General features: G+C 36.6%; 1 protein-coding gene across 4 annotated transcripts in view; it reads left to right on the top strand.

The window, feature by feature from the left end:
- LRCH2 (leucine rich repeats and calponin homology domain containing 2) overlaps positions 1-18,365 on the top strand; it is a 45,035-nt gene extending 26,670 nt beyond the window's left edge. For all 4 annotated transcript variants that reach the window (XM_083796761.1, XM_083796762.1, XM_083796763.1 and 1 more), the window contains 9 exons: positions 104-152; positions 1,642-1,758; positions 4,895-4,939; positions 5,387-5,437; positions 6,545-6,602; positions 8,342-8,454; positions 9,591-9,728; positions 10,013-10,090; positions 11,269-18,365. In XM_083796761.1, coding sequence (XP_083652887.1) covers positions 104-152; positions 1,642-1,758; positions 4,895-4,939; positions 5,387-5,437; positions 6,545-6,602; positions 8,342-8,454; positions 9,591-9,728; positions 10,013-10,090; positions 11,269-11,388 — 769 coding nt within the window. In that variant the 3' untranslated portion in view covers positions 11,389-18,365. The remainder of the gene's footprint in view (positions 1-103; positions 153-1,641; positions 1,759-4,894; positions 4,940-5,386; positions 5,438-6,544; positions 6,603-8,341; positions 8,455-9,590; positions 9,729-10,012; positions 10,091-11,268) is intronic.
- The last annotated feature ends 8,840 nt before the right edge of the window (positions 18,366-27,205 follow it).

The raw sequence follows: 27,205 nt of genomic DNA, 5'->3' as shown, positions 1-27,205 counted from the left end.
CATGTTAAGTGATCACTTTTTTAATATTTTAAAGTAACTTGATCTTGAAGTACACAACAGTGTAGTAATAAAATTTCATAATGTCTTTCATTTTAATTTTTAGTGTCTCAACAGATGAAGTCAATTCTCCAGTGTCTCCATACAGCTGGCAGGTAAGTATCTAAATGTAAAAGTGGTAATAGTTTTATTTGCTTTAAGTGGTTGTTTCTTGTGGAAAACCTCTGTGTTAATTTGTTTGCTTGCACACATGGTTATTGTATGTGTATAATTGTGGTGGAAAATAAAAAAATAAATTCATAGACTTCAAGAGAATTTGACGTGTTATGTAATGCAAGCCTTTTTAAGAGGATGTGGTACTAGCTGTAGGATCTTGAGACTGAGACATAATTTTACTTTTTTTTTGTATTTCTTTGCATATACATTTTTTGATTAACATAATAAAAGAAGCAGAAATAAAGAAAGAACATTCATCAGTTACTTAAAATTGCCAAAGGGCCTGATATTCTAATATGAGGAAATCTTTGGAAATACAGTTTTTCAGTGTTTTAGCCTTTTTGTGAAATGGCCCCTTCAGATTGTCTGCAGTCAGTTTTCATAGAATAGAAATACATATTCAGTGTTGTTTTAATAATAAATCATAGAATGGTGTGGGTTGGAAGGGACCTTAAAGACCATCTAGCTCCAACAGCCCTGCCATGGGCAGGGATGCCACCCACCAGATCAGGTCACCCAGGGCCCTGTCCAACCTGGCCTCAAACACCTCCAGGGATGAGGCATCCACAACTTCTCTGGGCAACTTGTTCCAGTGCCTCAACACCCTCTGAGTGAAGAATTTCCTCATAACATCTAATGTAAATAACCCCTCTTGTAGTTTAAAACCATTCCCCCTTGTCCTATCGTTATCTGTCTGAGCAAAAAGTTGCTCTCCTTTTTTATAAGCCCTCTGTAAGTATTGAAAAGCTGTAATGAGGTCACCCCAGAGTCTTCTCCTCTTCAGGCTTAACAGCCCCAGCTCTCTCAGCTCTTCCTCTTAGGAGAGGTGCTCCAGCTCTCCGATCATCTTTTTTGCCCTCATCTGGACCAGCTCTAACAGGTCCACATCCTTCTTGTGCTGGGGGCACAGACATGGTTGCAGTACTCCAAGTGGGGCATCACAAGGGTAGAGTAGAGGGGGACAATCTCCTTTAGCTGTCTCTATCAAAGTACTGTAATCTTGTAGGTAAGAACACCATGCAAGTACTTTAAAAAAAATAAAAATCCTAGTCATCCTTCCTGTGTAGTGAATATTCAGATTGAGAAATTAGATGTGCTAGTGGCTAACCACACTTCTGGCTGGCTCTTTGAAATTATTTATAGTAGCATTAGATGGCTTCCTAACGTACCTATGAATGTTAGGCTCAGTGCAGAAAAGGATGTTATTTTCTTAAGAATTATTTCACAGTTCATTTTTCCTGTATGAAATACATTTCAGAAGAAAGGAGCTAAGTGATTTCTAGCAGAATCACCATTAAGGTAACACTTCTGTGTCATAAAGTAAAATGAGAGAGGCCAAGAATTTATAAGTGTAGTTTATAATAATTTGCGATAATGCATGCAAGGTGTATTTACCTTTTATGTAAAAGTACTTCTGAACTTTTCTAGCCACTGGAAAATCAGAAGGATTCAATGGATGAGCAGCATTGGCCAGAAACACAGCCAGTGATTTGGCAGAATGAAGAAAGGAGGAGAAGTAAACAAATTAGAAAAGAGTATTTCAAGGTAATGCAGGGTAGGGTGATGGTGGTGACTTTTTTGTCTTGGGTGCTTTGGGCTCTTTCTCCTTTGCAAGCAATGCAAATTTTTGAGAATGCAGGGAACTGTGTAATTAAGTAGGAGCAAGGAAATGTCATAGGTTGTACTGCTTTTAATTTTTATAGTTAAGCTGTAACTTTATTTGAATCTTTTGAGTTAAATAATATGTATAATGTATTATGTATGAATGTATAATAATAGGGTAATGTGAGAGTGCAGGAAAAGGAGGAGAAAAAAGTCCACTGAAGACTGTGTTTATTAATTATAAGAAAGTAATTTGCAGTTGTCATCTTGTAAAGCTAGAAACTAATCTTCAGTAATTGGTTCCTTCTCAATTTGGATCCAGTTTGAAGGATTTTTTTTTTGTAGTCTAAGTCAGCATGTTTATAAGAATGATTTATGCATTTTGGTTCTCGCTGCATCAGTTTGCATATAAGAGGTTATTTTCTCTGTATTGATTTTGCTGTTTGCAGTGTGTATCATTGGTCACCAGATGTCACTGTCTGCTTGTGGTAGAACAGATAGGAAGTTAATGCAGCAGCATCAAATAAATTTTTTGTAGAAGAATAGAATAATTCTGACCAGTGCTAGGTTGAGGTAAAATTACATTTCAATTGTGAAATTTGTTTTTTGGATATATGCCAAATATCTTTATGAATTGCTAGGGAATTTAAAATAAATTCTCAGGAAAAAGAGAGCATGCCATATAACTGAGATATATTCTTGTGATTAAAGTAGCTATTAATTTAGCCCCCTCAAGGATTTAGGGGGTTGTATCTTAACTTGAATTCTTATGACCTTCTTTCCAATGTTTGCATCCTTAAATTAATTTCACTCTGCAGTCTTTGAGGGGAACAGGACAAACTTCTAAAACAGAATTCAGTCATTTAACTCGTTAAACTATCCATGTTTAATGTGCTATTTATACAGAAGATTTGCATCAGTGATTTCTCATCACTTTAAATCTGTGTTTAAATCCTAATACAGACTTCAGTTCTGAGCTTTGTGGTAGAAGCAGGTACCTGAAATCATATTTCTTACAACTATAGTCATGTCTTAGAAAGAAATTAAGCTGGTTTTACCAGTAACAAAAAATACTGTCTCACTGAGAGTTCCATTTACAAAGATAAGGCAATAAGCAAATGTCTGTCTTCTATAGCAAACTTGGGAGGGGGGACACGACAGCAAATTCATATTGAGTCCCTATTTTTTTGGCAAAAAAGCTCACTGAATAATCATGTCTGTACCGCCAAACATGAATGACTATCTTAAGAATACCTGCCAAGTTACTGCAACCGGTGTTATTAGAACAGGAATGATTTATTTAGCTCAGCATCCAGAAGTATTTATAGAGCATCTTTATTATACATTCTGTATATTTTTATTGTGAAATTGTACAGTGCACCAGAACGGTAGAAAAATGCTTGTGAGAATCAGAACTCCTTTTCTTGTAGAATGTCTTTGAAGCCTGTCTAGCAACTCAAATTTTTATTGTGCTAAATACGTTAACAAACAAACAAAAAACCTTAACCATCTAAGACAATTTTATCAACCAAAATGCATTTTTGCTGGAGGAGTTTGTGGTTGCTTTGGATCCTAGTTCATCTAAGCTAAAATTCTGGATAGCACATCCACAAGAGAAAAGAAATTACTACATGCTAGCTTTGGTATGGTTAATTATGGTGGAGAAATCTGAACACGGAACTGTCAAAGGCCTGTATGAAGGCACAGGAAAATAATATTTGGCTTATGAGCTCCCAAATTAGTATATTCCCTTGTAAACACGTAGGAAATATTTCATTTCAGACATACAGGAAATATATCCCAGAAGCAAAATGCACAGTCATGAACGTGTATAACATGTCACTACATGACTCCAGGACTTCATGCATTCTGTTCATTGGTTCTTTTTTAACAAAAAAAGACATCATTCAGTAACTCTTGAAAAGACACTTAATTTGTAATGAAAATGAATGGCAGTAGGATTCCTAACAAAGATTACGTTTGTCCTAGACTTTGATTTTCAAAAGAAACGCTTTTTACCATACACTGACATATATGCATTATTCAGCATGTAGTTCAAAATTTAAAGCTGTTCAGAGTGCTCAGAGTTGTAACTTTGAAGGAGACAGGCATCTTCTAAGTAATACATATAACTTTTATATAACAGAATTATGTAAAGTTCCCTATTTATTAATGTTAAAGAATGTAGTTGCAAGTCAATTTTTTCTTTCTGAGAAATTCTTCTAACTATCTTCTAACTAGAATCTGTATGCACCCCTAAAAATCTTTGAAGGAAAGCTATCCTTCCAGTTCCAAAGTTAGTCTTTTTAATCTATCCTGTGTTCTATATATATCATAAAAACAGGTAATGTGTAATGTAAGTGCGTAATGAACTTAGTTTTGTGGAGATGTAACTCTTTCTACATGCATCTTTTTTTTTTAACCTCTGGAGACGAATACATTTATTTCCCTAAATACTGCTTTTATATATTTCTTGTATTGATCTCTCCTTCATTCCTACTGTATTTCTCAGATAATCAGGAAGTGGGGCAGAAGCAATGTGCAAAAAATCAGGCAGACGTCTTCAGAAAAAGCAGTGGTCTTAGATAAAAGTATGTGATCAGGCTTTGCACTTGTAAAGGAAATCTTGCCTTTTAAAACTTTTTTTTCTCATTGTTTTCATTTTTTACATTGTCAGGTCAATCTAGCCAAGTATAAGCAACCTTAAGAGCTACTTTTACAGCATGTTTCTGTATGTAACTTTCATGGGTTGCACATTTTTTTTTTCCTAACAAAAAATGCATGAGAGGAACAGTTATTCAGGTCTTTCCACTTGGATCAAGTCTCATATGTAGTCAGTTCACATTATAAATGTATTTTTGAAATTATCCTATTCTCTCAATAATGTAGTTCTTGAGTAACCTAGGAACTAGATGTTTGTCTTCTGTTTTTTTGTGCTCCTTTGATGATTTCTGTAACATGTTTTTTTTTCCCTCAGCAGCTTCACCAGTAATAAGTAACATCTGAGTGGTATCAGGCCATTTAGTTCAAATGAAAAACATACTTCCGTTTTAAAGTAATAATTGTATGTGTTTTGCAGTATAAGTCTTCCAGAAAGAGTTCAAGTGGAAATGAAAATGATGAGGTAAGAAATGGTAATTGCATAAAATATGTAAGAAAATTGTTTTATTTGTTTATCTTCTATGAACACTTACGAGCCACAGTCATGGAACAGGTCTGTGCAAACAGACTTTGCGTTCCAAAGTCATAGTAGAAATATAGCACAATAAATATTATAGTCCTATTTGAAAAAAGCCACCAAGGCGTTACACTGGGGAAGAGTAGGGTAGTTACTTGCTTCAGTAATAACAAAGTTAATTGAACTATCAAGCAAAGGTAATATAAAAGTAATATTCTGTATAAGCAGTGAGCAGTTTCCTTGCTTTACATATTTTTAAATTCAGTTGCTACGAGCTTGTGCCATATTTGACAAATGTTGGATGTCTCATGTATGGTGTTTTTCATAATTTCACATTTTCTTGTTAAATCATAATTTTCATTTTATAATTCCATCTCTTTGGTTTCTTTTTAGCAAGACAGTGATAATACTAATGTGTCCCCACAGTCTCCTGTGTCGTCTGAGGTACAAGTTTGTGGTTTTGTTTTTCATTCAACAAACATTTCTTTGTGCACATTACTTGTGTCACCAGGTTTCCCGTGCAGATATAAAGCTGGTAGTTTCCTTTGAAACTGGAGTTAGGAATATTTCATCATACTAAAAAGTCAAAAGTAGAATCGTAGATGTATATCATAGCTTATTTTTACCTTTGCAACTATCTGATCTGTCCAGGATTTCTTCTTTCTTTTTTTTTTTTGACTGTTGTGAAGAAGGATGCATTGTTTTATCTCCATTATTTTTCCTAATGAAAATGGCTAATTAAGATAAATGAAAATCGGTGTATTTTCTAGTTGTCCCTATATGCTTAGGGATTTCAAGTAAAACTTGTCTTTCAGTGTTTTGTACCTCAACGTAAGGAACCCTGATGTACTGATACTGCTTAAGCGGTTTCATCCTTTATGATTGTCTGTCACCTTTGTGATACAGCTTTACAGTTTCATTCATCAGTTGCTTTCCTTTTTAAGGAATATCCGTTTAGTCTCACTGTGATGGCAGTACTCTAGTAAGCTATAAATAAGCCATGCTAAAGATTAATGTTTCTGCATGATGTCAAAAGGGAACCTAAGAGAGTGGAATGAGTGGAACATCTCACAGAAACAGTGAAAGGAGTTGAACTAAGGATAGCTCATGTACATAAAAGATTACTGAGTGCATCTCCCCTTTGTAGATGGTGACGTGAGAAAAACATGATTTTCATATTTGAAAGTAAACATTTCTTAAGAAATTCAGTGCAAGGCATTGGGGAAAATAGTTGTATTCACTTACATCTGGCTTAGAATTCAGTTCACAGAATGTTTTGTTTGAAATGTTTTAGAATAGATGTTAGTTAATCTTAGAATAGATTTTAGTTAATCTGGTGGTGCGTTGTCTTCCTTGGTAAGATAATTTTATCTGCAGTTAATGAGTTTACTTGGATTCCATTTACTTCATAGTATCCCCTTCAAAGCAGTGTTTTACAGTTCAGCAGAAGAGCTTTATTTTAGGCAAGAATAATTTAAATGCTATTTTGATGAAAACAAATGTTAATTATTGTAATAAATGGGAGAAAATTGACTTTCTCTCTTTTAACAGGATTATGAAAGGACAGATAGTAACACTCATGGACCATTTGGTCTCAGACCAAGGTCAGGTAAGCTGCTCTTCTCTAAGATAGCATGAGGCAACAGATGTTTATTCCCCAGGCTGGAATAGATGATAAGGACAACAGATGCATGAATTGAAATGAATGTGAGGGGAGACCACAGTACAGCATTTCACTCAGTGAACTTAACGTAAGCATAGTACTGGAAAAGACATGGTTTGCCAAAGCTTATGTCTAATAATTGAAAGTTCCCAAAGCTGCACAGTGATTTTTTTCTTAAATGTCACTAACTTATTTTCTGCATGTTTTGTCACTGTCAACAGGAAAAGAGTATTCAGTTATTTTTGAAACATGGCTGAGGCAAGAGGGCTTCAAGAGAAGTAGGTTTTTGTAATTCATCCTATAAAAGGATGCATGGATCAGAGCTTTGAAAGGAGTCATATATATTAGTGCTTTGTCTTGGAGGTATTTTCCAGCCTTAATGATTCTATAAGACTGCCATACCCCCAGAAGACAGTTGTATCAGGCAGGATTATCTAGGTGATACAGGTGGCACCTTCTGGGCCTTCAAGTCACTTGTGACTTGTAAGCAGTTGCATGAAAATTCTGTTCCAAAGATAGTTAGGTTAGTTGGATATACCAGGACATATCTAGCAGTGCACGTCTAGAGGTTTCTGAGTTGGATGCATCCTAGGCTGCAGGAAGATGCAGAATTGAGAGGACCAAGCAGACTTGTTGAACTTTTCAGCCCATTTCTTCTTTGTGCAGTAGGAGCCATTGCCAGCTCTCAGCACTAAAACTGCAGGACCCCTTTTCCTCAGTTCTAAGAGAGTGCTGAATGGCATTATTTTTCTCAGAACACAAGACCCTTGTGTTTTTAAGATGCTTCCAAAGACGTTGTAGGTGAGATGCAATTGTATTTTTCTGTGTGCAAACTACATAGTCTTGTGTGTAAGGTCAGAGCAGTGGTTCCACAAGAATATCTTTAAAATTTCTGTGATTTTTTTTGGTTTGTTTTCTAGATGTCTTGCTAAAATCCAAACTGTTAGAAACAGTAAAGTATGTTCTAAAGATGGAAGTACTGCTTTTTTTTTGCTCAAAAGCATAGGGTAAAATACTTGAGGATACAGTGGTATTGCTATGCAGGAATTTGTTCGCAAGGATTTTATAAAATACAATTGTTATTTGAAGGGTTTACAAGCATGATGAATAATAAAGTGAATGGTAGCTAGAGTATTTAAGACATGCTTTTTTAAACAGAGCTCTGAACTGTTGGGTAAGACATTCCATGTTTTTCAGTTAGTGCTTTAATAAGCAATTACTGTGTCTCTGTGTAACACACGGACATATGTACATATATTTAAAAAGTATTCCATTTTAAGTTAGATCAGGGAGTCCTGTTCCTTTCTGTACTTTCCTTAGTCTTTATGCTTGATTAAAACGTAATGAAAACACTTTCAAAGCTAGCTTGCAAGATATGCTTGCAGAAGTACAAATGGAATCATATACCTTAGATATTTGAATATTAAAGTCTATTCTGTCTCTAAAGTCTATTCTACGTCTGTTTTCTAGTAACCCAGTTCCACTTAAATAGGATAGTTTGTGTATTTTGTTTGAAAAACAAGTTTCATAGACAGCGTCTTTTACATCGCAATACTGAAATATATTTATTCTGTAAAGTGCCATAGGTTTTTTTACCCGCTGTTATCCCTGGAGATATTCCTCCCCATCATTACTTAAAAAAATAAATCTGAATTCTGAAAACTAACTTTGCTAATGTTCAATAGCTTTCAGCCGTGCATCTCGCCAAGACTATGGAGCAATGGATCCTGGATTTACAATGAGGAGGAAAATGGAGCATTTAAGGGAAGAAAGGGAGCAAATAAGACAACTTCGCAATGTATGTACCATTGTTTATGATGTGGGTGCAGTATGTTTAGTTTGTACCACAACTCAAACCTTTGTAATAAAAGCCTGCAAGTCATTACAGATATACAAAGGTGTCTCTGTAGTGACATTCCTTTCCAAGCAATTTTATCTAACAGGCTCCATTGTTACTATTTTTTGGTCCAACCAAAACAGGAACCAGGAACTAAATGTTTTTAGTTTAGGAAAATGAAATGAAAAATGAAAGGGTTTTTTTTTAGGTTTTTGGTGTTCTTAGGGAGACCATAGGTCTGCTTGTGTGTGCTATTTGACCTGAGATTTGAAGAAAGCTGGTCATAGTCTTCTGAATACTCAAATGCTTTTTGAGTGTAGAAAGTTGCTACAAATTGCATAATACTGAATAGAATCTAAGTGTCGGAATTCTGGTAATTTTTTTCTGCCCTATATAGTTCTGTTCTTAAGATTTTTAACAACTGTAGTTGACTAAATCTACCATGAATGATAAATACTGTTGTAGCAGCTCTGCTTTCAAGGGCAGTACTAACTTTAAGTGTGTCTTTGGAGGCTGTTTCTGCCCTGTCTGGTCCACTTCCTGAGCAATTAAAGCTTGTTGGAATGGGATAAAACATTTCCTACTTCCTTTCTCTTGCAACACAAGTGTGGGTACTTCTTGGCCACCCTTTCCTCAGCTATTTAACTGCTACTTGCATGAATGGCTTTACTTCGGGATTGTGACTTCATCAGTGGTTGTGATCCCTCCTCCTAGTAAACTTGCATGTGATTTCAACCCACAAATTCCTCCCACTAACAGCTGATGAGGGATTTAGCCTAACATTTTGCTCTTAAATTCTGTGCTTTCCTAGGAGTAGTGGGTTCATCGTAGGGCTTTGAGAGCTCTGTCATGGTAGTTGCTGGCTGAATGTCTGTCAACGTATATGGTTGTGTCATTTAAAAAAAAAAAAAAGCAAAGGGAATTATAAGCTCAATGATGCAGAGAAAAGTATTGTACTCAGTGAAGTGTGGATTGGTTCCATTTACTTCATGTTAATATTAAAATGCCTTTTTAAAACTGCATGCTTTAAAATACAGTCGATTTAAAGTAATAATTAGGTAATGTTGAAAGTAACTTACTTATGGGCTTTTTAACAGAATCTTGAATCAAGGTTAAAAGTAATTTTGCCAGATGATATTGGAGCAGCATTGATGGATGGAGTAGTTCTTTGCCATTTAGCCAATCACATAAGACCACGCTCTGTTGCCAGCATTCATGTACCATCGCCAGCAGTGGTAAGTCGCTTATCTTACTTTTGTTGCATCTTATGTGAAAATAAGCTTTTGAAGTTCAATACTAAAAAATCATGTATCATATTTGCTATACTAACTGGCTACATTCCTCACTTCAATTTTTCTTCAAGAAGCATTAAACAAGGCTTAGTTTAGTTTAGCTGTTTTTTTATACTTGAATCTTCATTGAACTTGTTCTAGTTTCTGCTTAAGCAACTGTTACTGAATTTGCAGAAATATACAGTCCTTCACAAATATGATGAAAATCTAATATCCTGTCTTTACAGCCTAAACTCAGTATGGCAAAGTGCCGAAGAAATGTTGAAAACTTTCTTGATGCTTGTAAAAAATTGGGTGTTCCACAGGTATGCTAATTGTTTTATTGACTAATATAATCACAGAAAGTGTGTCAGCAAATACTGCAGTTGATTTTTTTTTCATGGGGGCAGAAAGGGAGCAGTAGTGATTATTACACTGACCAGGGAACTTAAAGGTATAAAAAAAATTTGTCTCCCTGGCCTTCTGGCCTGTGGTGTGAACTTTGAGGAAACTATGGGTTTCCAGTTATTTCCCAATAGCACAAATACTGACTTCCCTTTAAAATAAAATATCGTCTAAACAAAAGAACTGATGTGAGAGGATGATGTTGTAATATTTAAGTCTTTTGTTTAGCAATTCATTTTGGCAGGAATTTCAGTGTATGCCTAGTGAAAACCCTGCAGTTAAAGAAATATATAACCTAACTGCAGTTGTAGCTCACTATTCATGCTCCTTTTGCCCAACTTCCATACTTTTCCCCTTGCCATACTTCTCTGTGCAAGAGAAAAAAATGAAAGACCAAAACATTTCCTGTATATTATGAGACACACAAAACTCACCGCATTTCAGTGGAACAAGAAAACAGATTAATGGATTTAAAACCCTGGATTGCTGCTCTGCCACAGCTTCCATCTTGCATGGAGCCACAGGACTTTCAGAAGTCAGGGATGCAGAGATTCACCTCCTGAGTTCCGTATAGCACCATCTAACAGAGGGGAAGAGTATTTAACTTCTGCTGCAAAAGTCTTTTGAAACTGAAAGATGACTTCCTTGGAGAATGATTCATTACTGAGGGCCAAAGTCTGTCAGCACTTCTAAGAGGTCCCAAGGGGAAAATTAGTAATATGCTTCCAAAACAGCGAAAGGAAGAAGCAGACCAGCAGTGCCCATCAACCTGATTTTCTTGCTTTACTTTTGTAAAGAATGTCTTTGGTTTTAGGGAGTTAGCACAGTACTTATGTATCTTAGCTTAATATTTTAAGTAAATGTTCTTTTTTTGCTAATTTCTGCATTCATAATTAAGTATTTTTTTCACAATTAAACAGTCAGATCTTGGATATAATTTCTGAGTGTTCTGTTACTGTAGAGAACAATGTGCAAAATTTAAAGCCGAAGACATTTTCTATGCAAATGTATAACATGTGTGACTTCAGAGAGAATGCTTTTGTTACCTAGCTTGGAAAAAGTGAATCAAGCTTAACGCATGTACTACTTTATTTTACAGGAGAGACTTTGCTTGCCCCATCACATTCTGGAGGAAAGAGGCCTTGTAAAAGTTGGCCTCACTGTTCAAGCTCTGCTTGAACTGCCTACACTGAAAGTATCTCAGCTTTCCTCCATGTAACATGACTTCTTGGAAACTAGACAACTTACCGTTTGATTTGTTGGATTGCTCTGGAGCAGTTCAGCTTCCTACACGGGAACATCCAAGCCATCAAAAACTAATATCTGTCCAGATGCTGTAGAGCGCCTTACTTTGAAGTTGGACATGAAAACCTTGGAGTCAGCTGACGTTAAAAGACCATAATGATTTTTTGTCTTCTGGATGCACAAAGAGATTTTGGTAGCATCAGGTTCTCTTTCCAGTTCATTTAAGTTAAAACCTGCCATTTATCATCTCAGAGTGTTACAGTTAAATGCTGGATTTCTTTTTCTACATGGAAAATGTTTGAATTAGTTTAGAAGTACAAAACCTGATTCCCCCTTGCTTGAATGATTAAAGTCAATCATTTGATTCAAAGGTAAAACAAAAATGTAGCGATGGTATGATGGTAAAAATACAGTGACTGATAATTGTAATCCACTTTCATTCTCTCAGAAAGCTTTATGTGTGTTCTTTATTTTTTTTTGCACTCCTGATTGTAATTTACGCACTTCCAACATTGCCAGTATTTAGTCTGAGTGTATGGTGATTACACAAAACAGTATAGAATGGGAAAAAGGACACATTGAGTTTTTTCCAGTCTTCTAGGTTGGTGCCAAATATTTTTTTCAGTTGTACTGTAGATTGTTTACATGTGAAGTGCCTGTGTAATTGATAACTCTTAATAGTCTTAAACATTTTTGAAACTTCTTTGTTTTAAAATAGATAAAATGGGAATTTTTAAATATTTTAATAGTTTTTTGTAAAATCAATACGTGAAGATTTAAGTAATACTTCACATTTTTGATGTTGGGTGTTTTACGTTTGTTGCACAATTGATAATTCTGTTGTCTAATAATTAGAAAATACTGTAAATACACTTTATTTATGATATTTAATTTGATAATACTTAATCATTTTTTGGTTTAATGTATTGTTGGATAAACAAAACTGTCTACTTTTCTTTGTTTGAGGCAAACAAATATACATGGTGAGTAAGATGAGGACTAGTAATGCATACAGAATAATTTAGGACATTTTGATAAAACTGCCCAAATCTCAGGTTTATGCTGTGACTTTCAGGATTTTATGTAATAATGCTCCTGATTTTACTTTACATTTTTACAAGAGGTATATCCATAATTTAGTCGAGAAATCTGTGTTTATCTTCATAGTGTTTACAGGATTTATTGTGTAATTTACAATAGTGTGTGGCGTAGCACACAAATTAGTTTGTACAAATGTCACTTTGCTGAAACATTAGACTTTTCTGGCCAAATTTAAAAAAGAAATTCCCACTGTGGTGTTCTTTTTGAAACTTTTGAGTTTATGCATTTGCTTACTTCTACGCAGATTCTTGGTGTTTTGAGAACATTCTGAACCAACTCACAGTTGAGTTCCGTTCCAAACAAGTTGCAAATAATTTCAGTAGTAAAACTGTAGTAAAACAGTAGTAAAACTGTTTGAATTAGTTTTTTCTTCACGAATGGGTAGCTCAAATAAAAAAAAAAGTTTTGACTGTCACAGATTTTCTCTTTTAGGCTAAGTTAATTTCGATGAAAGTATATGTTTGCCTATTGTAACAGGATTTGATTCTGTTCTTTCCAATTCGTCAAGAAGCCATTTAAGGCTTCACAGCTCATTGAGAAGCCTTAAAACTGTGTTTAAAAGGTGTAAAACTTAATTTGCAGAGTCCTAGATCTAAATCTTAGTTTCTTTAAATAAAATATGTATGTAATCTATATTGCTTTGACCTTTGAAACATGGTATTTACTGTATCTCTAATTGGGTTTTAAATCATTCACATAATACTTACTTTAACAATTTAAATTATTTTTTACAAAAGGCAGTATCTGAAGTCATGCTAAGACTAAAATGAAAAAATAATATATTAAGCAGACTTCTTGTTACTGTGTGCTACATTTGAAGAACTCATTCAAAAGGAGTATTTCATTGTCTTTCAATTCCTTGCTATGTGGTATTTGATGGCAATGACAGTAATGAAGTTCTGCTTCAGTATGCTAGCCATAGAATTGATACCTGTAAATTGCCACTTTAAATTATCTAACTTAAACCAATCTACACTACTATTTAATTGCCATTTAAATGTTATCTTAAAGTAACACTCTTATCCAAATAGCAATAAATTTATGAAGTTATCATATCACAGTGTAAACATTTAAGAATTCCCTTGATGTATCATGCCAGATCAGTTATTTAATCTTAGCATATTACTTCCTAAGTAACATGAGAACTGGATATGGAACTAATGTACTCATTTTGAATTGTACCTCTGAAATTGAAAACTACGGAAATAACATATATTTTTTTAACTACTTTAGAATTCTTCCCCACGGGTTTGCTAGGACCAGTCTGGCTTTGCTGCTCTTTGGAAATTATTATGGCCTTCTTAATGCTTATGGGAAAGGATATTCGTGGTACTTAGAGGATTTCCTTCTTAGCATTGCAAAAGTTAAGGCCTTCCAGTATCCTTAGGAACAGTCTGAGAAAAGGTCTGCTATGCCTAGATGAATCTTCTCTCATCTTTCTTTAGGTGCTTCTACAAATAATTCTCTGAAGTAATGATACAATTAGCTGTTACTTTAATGATTTTTAGAAGCAACTGCAAAAGAGATGCTAAAAAAATAATTTGAAGGTAAAATTTTAATTTTGAAGAAGCATATGGGAATTGTTCCTGTCCTCCCTGTACAAGAAGTTGCCTACTATCTCCTCACTTTTTTATTCCTAGCATCCTATTTTTGGTTTTGTTTACTGATCTAGTGACTTCACGTTATTCATTAGTGCATGTGACCTCCTCCTCCCTCTTTACTTTTTTAAAGTGACTTTTTAACTGTCTTTAGTGAATCCAGAGTCCCTGCTCCAACAATTAGCACAGTTGAGATATTCTTTTCTTATTTTGTTTAGGATGCAATGTCATTACTTAATGTTTGATGCAGCTGATGGATTGTTAAAAACAGAAGCCTAATTCTTATCATAGTCCCTCAGTTTTTCTTCCTTTTGATGTGAAGATAACATGAAAAGCTTTAGGAAACTGTATTAAGTTTTCCTAATATATTTGAGTTAACTAGGGTGCTTTTGTTATTGTGGATGCTATACAAAGTTACTGCAATAATGTGATACGAACTGTAAATTGCTGACAGGGTTTCTGCCCTTGTGTATTTTTTCTATTTTCTATTTTACTGGATGCAGCATCTCGCACATGAATGATCTTTTTTTAAGCAATAATGTCTCAGATATTGTGAGACCTTAGAGCAGTGGCACTGAAATAATTAAAGAGTGGTGACTTCAGACACAGTATCTTAGAAATGCTTCCCATCTATGCTATAACACCGCCAGTCCAGTGTGCTAGTTGGAGTATTGTTGGAGACCCAGAAACCTGTCTACACACATGTACCTGAAGGCCTTCAGTAGCATAACCAAAAATTAACATTATCATGAAATAGAGGAATAGATTTGAAACAATAAATAACTGACATGAATCATAGGAATTTCTAGGTAAAATCCTAGCTATAATGGAGTCAGTGCGAATTTTGCTCTTGACTTCAGTAAGAGATTTTACTGTTAGATTATGGAACACCTGAGGTAGAGGCAGTGGTGAAACATGACTTAAACTTGTTTGAAGTGAGCAAAGCTTTAGTGTCAATTTCTTGACTAAAAATAGTGATCTGTGGTTAGCAACGGGAAGCTGCTAATGTTACACATTGATTTATATATTTAATACAAATAATCTGATGTGCCATACAGTACTAAGATGGTAGGAAAAATAACTCCTAAGCACTGCTTTCATACTGTGGAATGTATGTCACCTCAAAAAATTACAGGTACCATCAGTTACTTCGCAGTGCTAAAACCTTTATTTCAAATATTTGATAATTTAGCAACACTCTTCTCAGATTGACATAATCTGGCCAAATTAAAAAAAAAAATAAATAGAGAAGATACCTATTTTCACTAAAAGCAAATTTCCATGTATCCTCAGTATTGAGGAGAAGGACAAGTTTGGCATTATGTCCTTCTGCTAATTTTAAAAATTTTAGTACAAAAGGTAACTCTTGTATGTAATGCAGCTGCGGTCTCCCTGTTTGTCTCTGGATAGGGCTGTATACCAATGCAGAGGTCAGGTACTTTAATAATGTACCAAAATCTTAGTCAAATAGTAAGCAAAACCTTATTCAATGTTAAGTCGAGATATATATATATATATATATATGTATATATATATATATTTAGTGTCAGGATAGTGGATTTCAACTGAATGCAGCGTAAGCATGAGTTTTTGAAGGAGTTTTTGCACTTTCTGTGGATAGGAAATGATTTTGTACCGGTAAACAAAATTTCTCTTTTTTTTCCTCACAAAGTCAGGCTAATGCCTGTGTTTATTTTGAGAGGTACATCATATTAAACAGTGACCATTACAACATACAGCTGATGAAATATTTCCAGCTTATGGATAACTCTTTTAAATTATTTTTAAAGAGAAAATGCCACTATGGCCAGGAATTGGAAATAATACAGTTGTCCAAGGAGAGGTTCCTCTGAGTTGCAACATGAGTGTATGTTAAATTGCTTCAGAAGAAAAAGGTTTTTTTGGAAAGAATTAGCAGAGGAAGAAATGTTTCTGAAACTACTTCATGTTGAGGGACACTGGAGGCTGACCAGCTCCTGGTTCATCTTTTAACTTGGACCTTTCTGTAGAGGTTACAGTAACGAGAAGATTGGCATCTTCATTTTCCCAGAGATTGTTTGATTTTGGACAACTATGCCAGTTCTGCAGGATTCATTGTGTTAATTGTGCAGAGGGCACTATCCATCCCCAAGCACAGGGTAGGGCACCTCGCTGGTGCCACAGGCCTTCCCTCTGGCCTTCTAATCAGGCGAGGAGCTACAGTGGGCATGTGTGTCAAGGCTTGTCTGGGTGATGCGCCTTCTGAAGGCATCGTCTCCTTGCTTTGTGCTGCTGCCTCCTTCCCCACTGGCTGGCATTCTTTTAAATAGATGGTTGCAATCTGAACAAAAAAAATCTAAGGAAAGCGATAATATCTAAGAGTAATAGAAAAATAGATGTTTGCTAGTATTTACCTTCTGCCAGTAAAGACATATGAGACAGAGAAAGCTTATTCTAGAAACCAGACAACTTCACTTGCTGAAAATTGCACCATGACTCTAGCAGGTTAGGGTCACTTGTCCTCTTGAATGAATAAAAATGATACTGTTTCCTCTTCAATACGCAGAACACGCTCTGGGATATATGTAATTTAGACATGAGGGAAAGGCCAACTTTTTAAAAAGAAATTTTGTCAGATCTTTTTGGTTACCTAATATGAAAGCAAAAAATTCTCTTCCTATCAAGAAAGCACCTTCTGCTGATCTTGTTTGTTAAAATAGAATGTGATGAGCTGAATTCCAGTTTAATCTTGCCACTACAGGAGCAATTCTGGCTCCTGTGTTTTTTACACAATAAACTGCTGCTTTGCTTTATAAATTGTCTTCACGTATTTCACATACTACAGTCCTGACATTATGTATATTAAAACTGTAGTTTTATGCTGTATTTGTTCCATTGCTGTTTTTGACTTCTCCAATATGGGAAGCAAAGGGGATTGCTATAAGCTACATTATGAATTTCTCTGGAAGGAATAGAAGTTATTGTAAAAATGACATCAGGCATTTTATAGCCAACTACAATTTTTAAGAGGGACTTTTAAATTTTTTTCCTCATGCATACACATTTTAGAATCCTGATGTTGAAACAAACAAACCAACTTCAGTAGGTCTTTACACAACTTGCTTAGTCCCTTACCAAACGTTAAAGGAAAAAAATGGCTTGAACTGTGACAGCGTATTAAATTGTTTTGGGAGACTTTCAGTTGAATTCAGTGAGATCAGAATTTCCCTCAATAGTTTTGTAAGTGAGCTAAAACACGAAGTTAGTAATTTAAAATGAATTTGAGGCATTAACAAGGATTTCCTCACTCCTTTCAAAATTGTGTGAAATAAGGCAAACATGATGCTTATTTCCCAGTTCTAACTTTCTGAGGGCAGATTGTGAAATAGCTGCTATTTGGAAATAACCGCAATGATACTTCTTCTTTTGTTTTTAAATACAAGCGAACCGATGAAATCTTTCCAGAATTGCTGTATTCATTTAGGATTTGGTTGTGCCATTCATGGCATGAGAACTCCCACTGTTCAGTATTAAAAGCCTTTCTAGAGCATGTGCAAGATTATGCTTTTTAAATGAAAATGGTAACACATCTGAGTTTACTGAGTTGATGTGATATGGTAAGCATTCCTGCAACTCTGGGAATTCCTAGTTGCAACAATTAATGTCTGTTGTACCAGCAGGTAAATTTTTGATGCTTTTGAGGGGCTTATGGAGGCATTGCAAAAGGGTTGGTTGGTGGATTATGTTGGAAATGTGAATACTCTTTTACTATTGTGTAATGCGTAGAACAAGGAAAATGTGATTGCTTTATCACTTGGTATTCAGTTATTTTATTTTATAATTTGTGGTTATAAAACTCAGAAAATACAACATAGCCAAATGATCAATATATAAATGTGTGCAAAACATGACAGAAGTAGTTCTGAGGCACAGTTGGAGAGTGATCATTTAAAAATAGATGCTTAAATTGTGTATATACTTGTAACATCTATTTGATAGCGCAATTCATTTTGCATTTCATGTTCTTGTAAAGTGCATTTTCCACACTTCTGAAGTTTGTCTACCTGTACAATACTGTATTAAGTCTTTTTTTCAGGACTTCCATTATTGCTGGAGCTTCCAACATGTATATGTTTTTTTTGTTGTTTTTGAAAAAATGTTCCTACTGTTATTTTTTGTAAATAGTTTTTTTGTATTAAATTTGCATGGATAAAACCCACATTTCCAAAACCAGTGTACATACTATGTGTATAAAATACAAACTGTTTCATAACTCATGTAGTCAATTTATTCAATTTGATTTCACTTCAGTTTTTACATATACTTCAATTTGTACGTATTCGTGGTAAATAATGAGAATTTGTATGTTCTTTCAAATGTATATATTGCCATTTTGGTATGCAATTAGGCAAGTCACTTACCTCTCTAAAGAAATGTTGACTCTTATGCCATGGAGATATATGATACTTCTACACGTGAAGTATGTTAGATTTTTCTGGTTGACCAACAGAAAAATCAATGGTGAGAATAAGCGACGGCAAAGACACGTTCACTTGTAGCAGCGTATTTATTCATTTGCAAGCTTTTCCTGTCTTACACAACACGAAAGCCACCTGATGTCTTCTTACAGCACATCCGTTTGGCACAATATAGTTTTTTTAAAGTAGGATCCACTTTCCTTCCACACCCTGGGCTAGAGGTAGCAATGGTACAGACCACCTTTTGCTTGGTTTGCAGTCATTAATTCCAGCACTAGGGAAACACAACTGGCAGGTTTTGCCAGTAGCTATACTTACTTTATGTAGGGTGAAACATACCATTTAACAAAATTGATTTTTACTTTAATTTCTTTGTTTAAATATTTGAAGAATTTCACTATGTCGACCTGAATTTTGGTAGTAAAAGATCTTTGAGAGATGTGTTTCCCTGTGAGACTTTTTGTTCTCTACCTGCACCACCCACTTGTTCTTCATTTGTTGATGAAGCACAATTTGGGACTTTTTAAAGCAGAAATTGAGGAACAGCATTACTAGAAGTGAGCATCCCTCAACAAATGCATTTAGACAGTTGGACCTTCTTTTTTTTCCAGTTAGCGCTGAAGTGTTTGTGAGGGTTTGTTCCAAGTCTGTTCAGTTTCCAGCTCTAAAGAAAGCTTTACTCTTACAAAAAGACTTTGTGAGTCTACAAAAGGAATGGCTGCATGTGCCTCTGTTTCAGGCTGAAACAAGGAACCGTGTCAGTCCTTCACCATATGCATGAGGAAAGTCACTGTTGAAGAAGGGAAGTGTTGTAAGCAAAAAAAATAAAAAGTAAAGACAATTTCCACAAGACTTTTCGAGAGAAATGGAGAATACATGAAGTCTTTCAGTGTAATTATTTTTAATTTGAATTTGTTAGATTTGATCAGGGTGCCACAAAAGTACGTTCCTTCATAATTTGGTTATTAGCTGCCTTGGTAAAGGTGTCTGCTGCTGGCAGACTGCATCCGTTCCAGCAGTGTTTGAGAACTAGTAAATGAGTACATTTTACAGAACGCAGTGCTTTCTCCCCTCAGTGATTCTCCAGGTAGTTGCTCTTGGTTTCTTATAGGCTCTCCTGACTGCACTTTCCACACATCACACAGGGCTCACTCCACTTCTGTTTCCTAAAGCAAAATGCAAAATACAACTTCTCTTTTCACAGTTGAAATCTGTTTCCTACTATAGTCTATCAGATACCTGCAATGTACTCATGGCATTCCTGCTTATATACCTTTTTTTTCCAATGTCTAGAGCTGCTCTTGAGCATTGGTTAAGGCTCATTGTTATGACTGTAGCCTTTTAACTTTTCTATCTGATTAAGATAGGTCTACACTGATGATGGATATAATTACAGTGCTCCAGGCCAGCACTGCTGTTCTGATACTCGTGGGCTGTGGAAGCTACTTGAGGGCTTAAAATAAATAAATCGACTCCTCATCCCTGGGTTTACAGAAGTTTTCTGTTTCTGAGACTGTATTCAAACACGTTAATCAGTTACTCTGACTACAAACATCATTCAAATGGCTGTTAGAAGCCTTTCCAAGATTATTTTTCAGAAATATAAAGTTTAATGTTGCAATGACTTTAGCACATTAAACCAATTTCCAAAATGTGTATGTAATTGTTTGTCGTTTTAATTAGTTATGCCTCATTAGTAATGGAAATCTCATACTTAATAATGTTCTAATTATATAGCCAAAGAGTAGATTATAATACAATCAGCTAGTTTTCAGTTATAACACATTGCCTTCAGAACTGAGGGATGCATAACTCAGTGCAATAGCTTACAGCTAATGGTAAGAAGAATTAGAACATGTAAACTTTTCTGAAATTCACAGGTGATTGTTAAAGATTTGACTTTGTATCATCTTACCATAGATTTCATAACAGTGGGGAAATGGAACAACTAGATTGTGTAGAACTGTAGCCTTTTTTTGCTAGTATTTAAATATGACAAACTTATTCTAATATTTGTATTTTTCAGCAACTTAATAAACAGCAACTTAATAAACATCTTCCTAGAGTATTATAATTATGACTATTGAATTTATTTCATTATCAGAATTCATAAAAATTTGTGTATATTAAAAAAAATGTATAAAATGGGTGTCCATGTGATCTTCAGCTCAGTAACTGCAAACTGGAGAAATGACAAGTGATTTTGCCAGGTAAAACTAATACAGGTTCTGTTAGCTGATCCTGGAAAATCTTTATTTATATACTTAGTTCTGATGCGTTGTCCACCCATGAAGAATCACCTCTCCTACTAGAGCCACAGGAGGAGAAATACCTAGGTTGATAACTAAGAATGCACCTGTGGGATTATATATATGGAACTATATATTGTTGCCACCACCCTAGCATATAACTGTGAGAGCTTACACTCGTGCGGGGGAATGCACTTTTTGCATTCTTAACACCTTTTTGCATTTTGACACCTTTCCTTCCTGCTTGCACGTGGCATCACAGTCCCCTGTTTATGAGAAAGTCAGTTGCAGGTGGGGTTGTCATAGGGCTCACTGCTTGCTGAGTTGAAAGTGCAAACCTTCCAGAGGACCATCTTCTCACTTACCTTTGTCCTTTCATAGGAAATCAATGGTAAGTTGTCTCATTAAATGACATGCTGCCATTTTTATCTTCCATAAACTGTTAGGTAGAGCTACATTACATTTCACGCTCTTCAACATCTCAGAGAGGTTTGTTGGTTTTACTCCTAAGGCACTTACAGGCATCTTTTTGCTCCAAGGTTACTGTTTATTTAGAATTCTTTTGCAGCTTATTTAAAGGAGAAACTGATATCTTAAATGTAAACATTAATTTATGTTAATAAGACTGTGATGTTCCAGAAAGGTTTGACTTCATAAGCTGAGAAGACATGGTTCTTTTCAGCCTCTTGCTTTTGATACCAGAATATCTTTTCTTCTCTAATCAGAAGAGAAGAAAAAATAAAACAGCAAGCAATATTCTTCATGTTATAAACATTCAAGAGCATAAATTTCTGAAAAGTATTTGTTGAGGGATACCATCCCAAGCTCCATTTATTCTCCACTCCCAAAGAAATTCAAGCAAAAGAAACAGGAATCATGTCTGAGAACTTGTAGCAGTATCATTTAGAAATGGGTAAGTGGTACTGAATTCAGTCACAAATAATATTTATTTTAAAGCTATTCTGCTCCACTAATTGGTGGGTGATATGTCTAGCTTGCGTGTTCTATGTACTGAAATGGTAAGTTCATTCTGTGTTTTGTCCTGTAAGACATTTATACAATGATGAAACTGAGATACTTCAGCCAACACTGATAATTTTGTGATTTTGGCTTGAGAAACATAAACTTCTGTTTCCTGGGAATATCAGTTAAATGATGATTATATTGTTTCTGGTGAAATGGCAGGGCAATTATCAAACTATTTCCTTCCTTTTGTCTTTGCAAACTAAGGATTGCAAAAGAAGAGATTTAGTAGGTAAAATCACTATTCTTGGATTCCTCCCTGTCCCCATTCCTCCCCTCTCCCCCCCAATTACTCAAGCCTCATTTGTTACTCAATATTCTTGATGTTCTGTGTGCATTTCCATGCTTCAGGCTTTCCCGTATACCAGTTATCGTAGTATTGCCTATATGTGGTATCATCAGGCCTTAATTGTACATTTGGGGACTTCAAAACTCCCTCTGCCAATTTTTAGCTTTTGCTAGTGACTTACAAAAAGCTTTTAATGTACAGGCTCAGTTTGACAAGTGCTCTTTTGTATTACTTATATTAACATTTTGTTTGATGTTCCTCCATTGTGAATTTGATAGTTCTGTTTGATACATTAATTGAAATGGCAAGCCTTGTTGTATTTAGAGCTAAGTACTTGATTCTTTCAGCATTTACATGCCCCAAAACTAGTGTTCCATTTCATTTGTTTAGAACACTAGGCCTTTCAGATATCAACGACAACAAAACATGAAATTCTGCTTTAACTAAAACCAAACTCAGAGCTGCTGCAGTCTCTTTAGAAGGCTAAGCACAACAGATCTTATCACTTCTAGCTGTTCCCGCAGGTACAGATTGGGAAAGAAACCTTTCTCAAGTCTGCTTTTCTCACTTGGACTTTTAAATAAACCAAGAAAGCATTACGTCCAGAAGGTTAAATTTAGTTTCTCTTAACTGGATTTTTGTCTAAATTGACTGGTTACTCTTAGCATCGAAACTGGTAAAAATATCTGCATATTTTTAACTTTTTGATGGACTGTGTGCTTGGCTATTGTAACTTGAATTTTCCTTTGATCACTTCTGAGTACAGGATGTGTTCTTCTTACAGAGATTGAGCCCCATGCTTCTGTTGTAAAGTTCTGCTTCTGCACTCTGACCTCCAGGAGTACAGAGCATTCTGCTCTTCGTCACATTTTCAGCATGTCTATACAAAACACCCTTATCTGACACCACTAAAGTTATTACCTGTTGCAAGCGTATAAACTTGAAAAACAAGCAATGGAGGTGGAACGAAAATGCAGTTAAAAATATACATCTGGATAGGGGGCAGGGCCACCTAAAGGGGTTTTGGTTCTCCATTACCTGCCAGTAGTGTCTCCAGGTGTCAGTCCAGCTGCAGCATCCTTGCACCCCACCCCCAACATAGATGAGCTCCGTACCTGCCTCCCCTATAACCCTTGTCTCAATGAAGTCTAGGGCTAAATTCTGTCTTATTTAAATTTTAAACTGATTGCCTGGACTATCTCAGGTCCCTTCCAGCCTCAGCTTTCTGGTCAGGCTGGTAGGCACCCGCTCACATTGCAGCTGTGATCATCCTGCTCTGCAACAGCCACAGTTTTGCTGCCTGTCTGCCTGCCCTGTAGGCTCTTCAGGATGCTTCCTCAGGAAGCCACCATACTTTAGGCAGCTGTGGAGGGTGGTTTGTGCCAAATCCAGTTAATTTATTAGGGAATTGGATGGGGAGCACACATGCATTCCCTGTCAGCTGGCAGAACACAGGGTGGGATGTTTCTCAACAAGTGAGCATGCTCTGACATTTCCAACACGAACAGCTGGACTGATATGAAAATGTATATCTATTGCTAGTTAATATGTCATGTACGCTGTGATTTTGATGGAACAAATGAGTCCAAAGGCATTCTTGCCTTGCCCTGCACTACACCGTTCAGTTTAGCTCATGGTCTTGAGTGTAAAGTCCATGCTAGGTGGTCCTTTGAAAGGCACCCAAAAAAGTGTAACTTAATAGGAGTAGGGAAGGTCTCTCCTCTCTCCTCTCTCTTCTCCTTCACAGCAGGAAGAAGACAGTGGCTAACTCATTTTTCTGTTCAGTAGTCCATCCTGGCTGGGAGGAATTCCTGACCACTGATGAATATTTTCTGTCCCAGACATTCACAAAGACAAAAACCTAAAAGTATGGGAAAGTTTTTTTCTAGGCTTGATACTCTCAAAGTACAAAATGGAGCCAATGAGAGACAGATGATCTGGGCTGGAAGATGATCCAAGGCAGTTTCCCTTGTGAGCTGTGGCTCATTTACTTTCTCTGCAGCAAGCTCCTCGTTGTGCCAGGCAGTTCCCTTTCCCCTGCCTCCAGCCCCTTCTGCTTTCCCCCAGCACTCCCACAATCCCTCCAGTATCCCCAGTGCTCTTCCCTTTCCTGTGACCAGCCTGAGCCAAGACAGGGTGGGCACAGGGCTAAACCAGCAGCTTTTGGCCCAGCAGAGCCAGCAGTAACCTCTGTCCAATGCTACCTGCAGTTATAGGCACTATGCTGCAGTTATGATGTTCTGGAGAAGTGAGGGCATGGCCTTTTCAACAGTTGAACGTCCCTGGGGATCTTTCCTAACTTCTGCACAGTACCTGTATTATCATTCGTAGAAGTTACCAATGTGAAATGCCTTTACTGATATTTCTAGGCTCTTGTGGAGCAGAAGAAAAATATTTTTGTTTTCTTTCCTGTGCTGGGAGTGGTCAGTAAGGGGAATGTTTTTATTACTGCGCTGTTGAGTGCGAGTGGAGGTCGGGCATCCTGTTCCTGACAATATGTGGGTTTTCTTCAAATCCTATTTAAATTTATAATTAACTGTATCATATAATGTTTCAGGCTGAGCCAATGCATGACTGGAGGGACTTACTAGGAACTATGACTTCATAAAGAAAGCATCAGAGCATGCCTGTGCTCCTGTGGCATGGCCCCGGGGGCCCTGCAGGGACAGGTGGTGCAAGACTGGGAGATGCTTCAGAAGTCAACTCGTCAAGGTTAATGGTTATAACTGGATTAAAAGTGCATTGTAAAGTTGCTGCTTGGTCAATGTGAGTGGAATTTAGGAGACCATAACTCATTTTTAGAAGAATACACGCTGCTGCACTTACAGGTTTAAGGAATATCTTTTGTAAAAGCAGACAAACTAGTGAGGTTCCTTCATTGAAATAAATACTTTTCTTCCTCCTTTTAAGAGAAATCCTCTCCCCACAGCTGAAATCCATCTTACAAGTGGCAATTAACATATTGATGAAAGATTTATTAATATATTTCTTAATGTCTGTTGAAATATTTATTTTTTATACCTCATTATAGCATTACTTAGGTATTACTCAAATGTACCAAGTCATATCTTAGTAATACAGGACAAGCCTCAATTACAGAGCATAACACCAGTGAAAGCCGGAAAAGGGAACAAATAGGAAAAAGCATGATGATCTTTGGGCTTAATCCGGCACACCCACAAGGATTTCTGCATTTCTCAAGCGTTAGACTTAAGATATTAGGTGTTACCTAAGGTGATAGCTAATATTTTTATGTGCAATGTACTTGAACAGTCTTTAAAGTAGCTGAGCCGCACCTGTAAGGTAAAACTGGGGCAAATGCTAGTTGCCTCCTAATAATAATTGATCTGATACTAAGCTATCTCAGTTTGGGTTTAGTTTGGAAGGCAGCATTGCCTTTTAACAGTGTCTGAGCATGAGAAATGCTATAGCAGAACTTCATTTTTCTTTTTAATAAGAACCACACTTTTCCTCATTTTGTATGTGGGCATAACCTTTATCACAGCAAATGCGAGAGTCTGTTTTACTGAAGGTAGACTGTGAATTTGTTGTGCAGCCTGGCTGGTTGAGAATAACTCCTGACACGAGCTGCTGTGCTCTGGTCTCCTGTGGAGAGCTGGAAGTGCGGGGCTTTCCAAAGCTCTGGTTTGCAGCTTCCCCAGAACCTGTCATTACGCACAAGGGACTTCAGGCACTGATACCTGACAGCTGTGTGCTTCGGAATCCAAATCTGCATCCAGCCAGTGCAGGGACTGGACTCCTACTCAAGTAAATGTGGATGCTGGGGCACCCTTGACTTTCAGTTACAGAAATCCTTGGAGGAGGTAGCTTGTTGGGTGAGGAGCTCTGCTTGCTCAGCAGATGCTGAGAGGAAAACCAGGCATTTCTTTTGCTTTTAGGCTTTTGCAGTAATGTCTCTGTGAGGACTGAGCCAATAAATCACTGTTTATAGCTCTTCAGTAGTGTCTCAATTCATCTTTGCACTGGACTGCTAGCCGTGCATGCTCCATGACATCAGATTTTGGCTCTGGCAGCATAGCATGCCTTTATCCATGACAAATTGAACAGTGTTGATTTTTAATCAAAAATGATGTACTATCTTACCTTTTTACCCCAAGCAAAAAGGCTGTGGTCAGTGCAAATGCTGTTCTGTGAGCTTCTCCAAAGGGCAAACCTAGCAAAGCTGCAACTGGAAAGGATCATGAGGACACTCGTGTGGGAAGGGACCAGCTGCAGCTGTGGCTTTGTAAAGCCACTGTGCTTTTGTAGATCTCCAAGTAGTGTTACCCTCAGGTCCAGTCACACAGATCCACTTCTTTGTCAGTATTATAAATCATTGCTGAACGATCTGACAAAAACTTTTGTCTTTCACATTCCATGGTCACCTCTGGCCAGAATCTGTCTCTCTCATTAACAGGGTGGAAGGAGACAGTTACTGCTCCTCTCCTTTTCTCTTCAGGGTTATCTAATGCATGCATGCCCCTGGGCATGTACAGGGATTTCAAAACTTCCACAAGAGGCTGATTTGCTCTTCTCCCCAACTCAAATGCCCTGTTGCTGAACCAACCTATGTAAGAACATCCCCAAATCAAATAATACTGTTGAAATTTAACTCTTCCTGATTTCACTGTCCAATAACTGGAAAGTGCCAGTGCATGCTCGGGAAGACCAACCAGGTGTACCTGTAGCTCAGTGGGGAGCTCTCCTACTAGCATTTCCTCATTTAAAGCTGTAATTTATAGCTGAACTGCCAGCATCTTCTCCCAGGATATGAAGTCCGACTTCTCAGATAGTGCATCGGCTCCATCCCACCAGTGTCACTTTTGCCTGTAACTGCTTGGGGCAGGTTTTTTTCCTCTGTTGCATTTACGAGAGCAGCAGCCATCGGATCAGGACCTCAGTCAAAACATAGTTTATGGGAAATAGCAACAGAGAGAAGTTATTCTTTGGTGAGGAGGAGCCTCACACAATTTGAAAGGCCCCAGGGGAAGCAAAATACAAAATTTCCCATTGAATAAAAAGTTAAAACGTTTTAATTTCATGCCTTTTTTTTTTTCCTTTCTTTCTTGTTCCC

Source organism: Anser anser (assembly GCF_964211835.1).
Source record: "Anser anser genome assembly, chromosome: 13".
Taxonomy (NCBI): domain Eukaryota; kingdom Metazoa; phylum Chordata; class Aves; order Anseriformes; family Anatidae; genus Anser; species Anser anser.
This window is presented reverse-complemented; position numbering and strand designations above follow the sequence as displayed.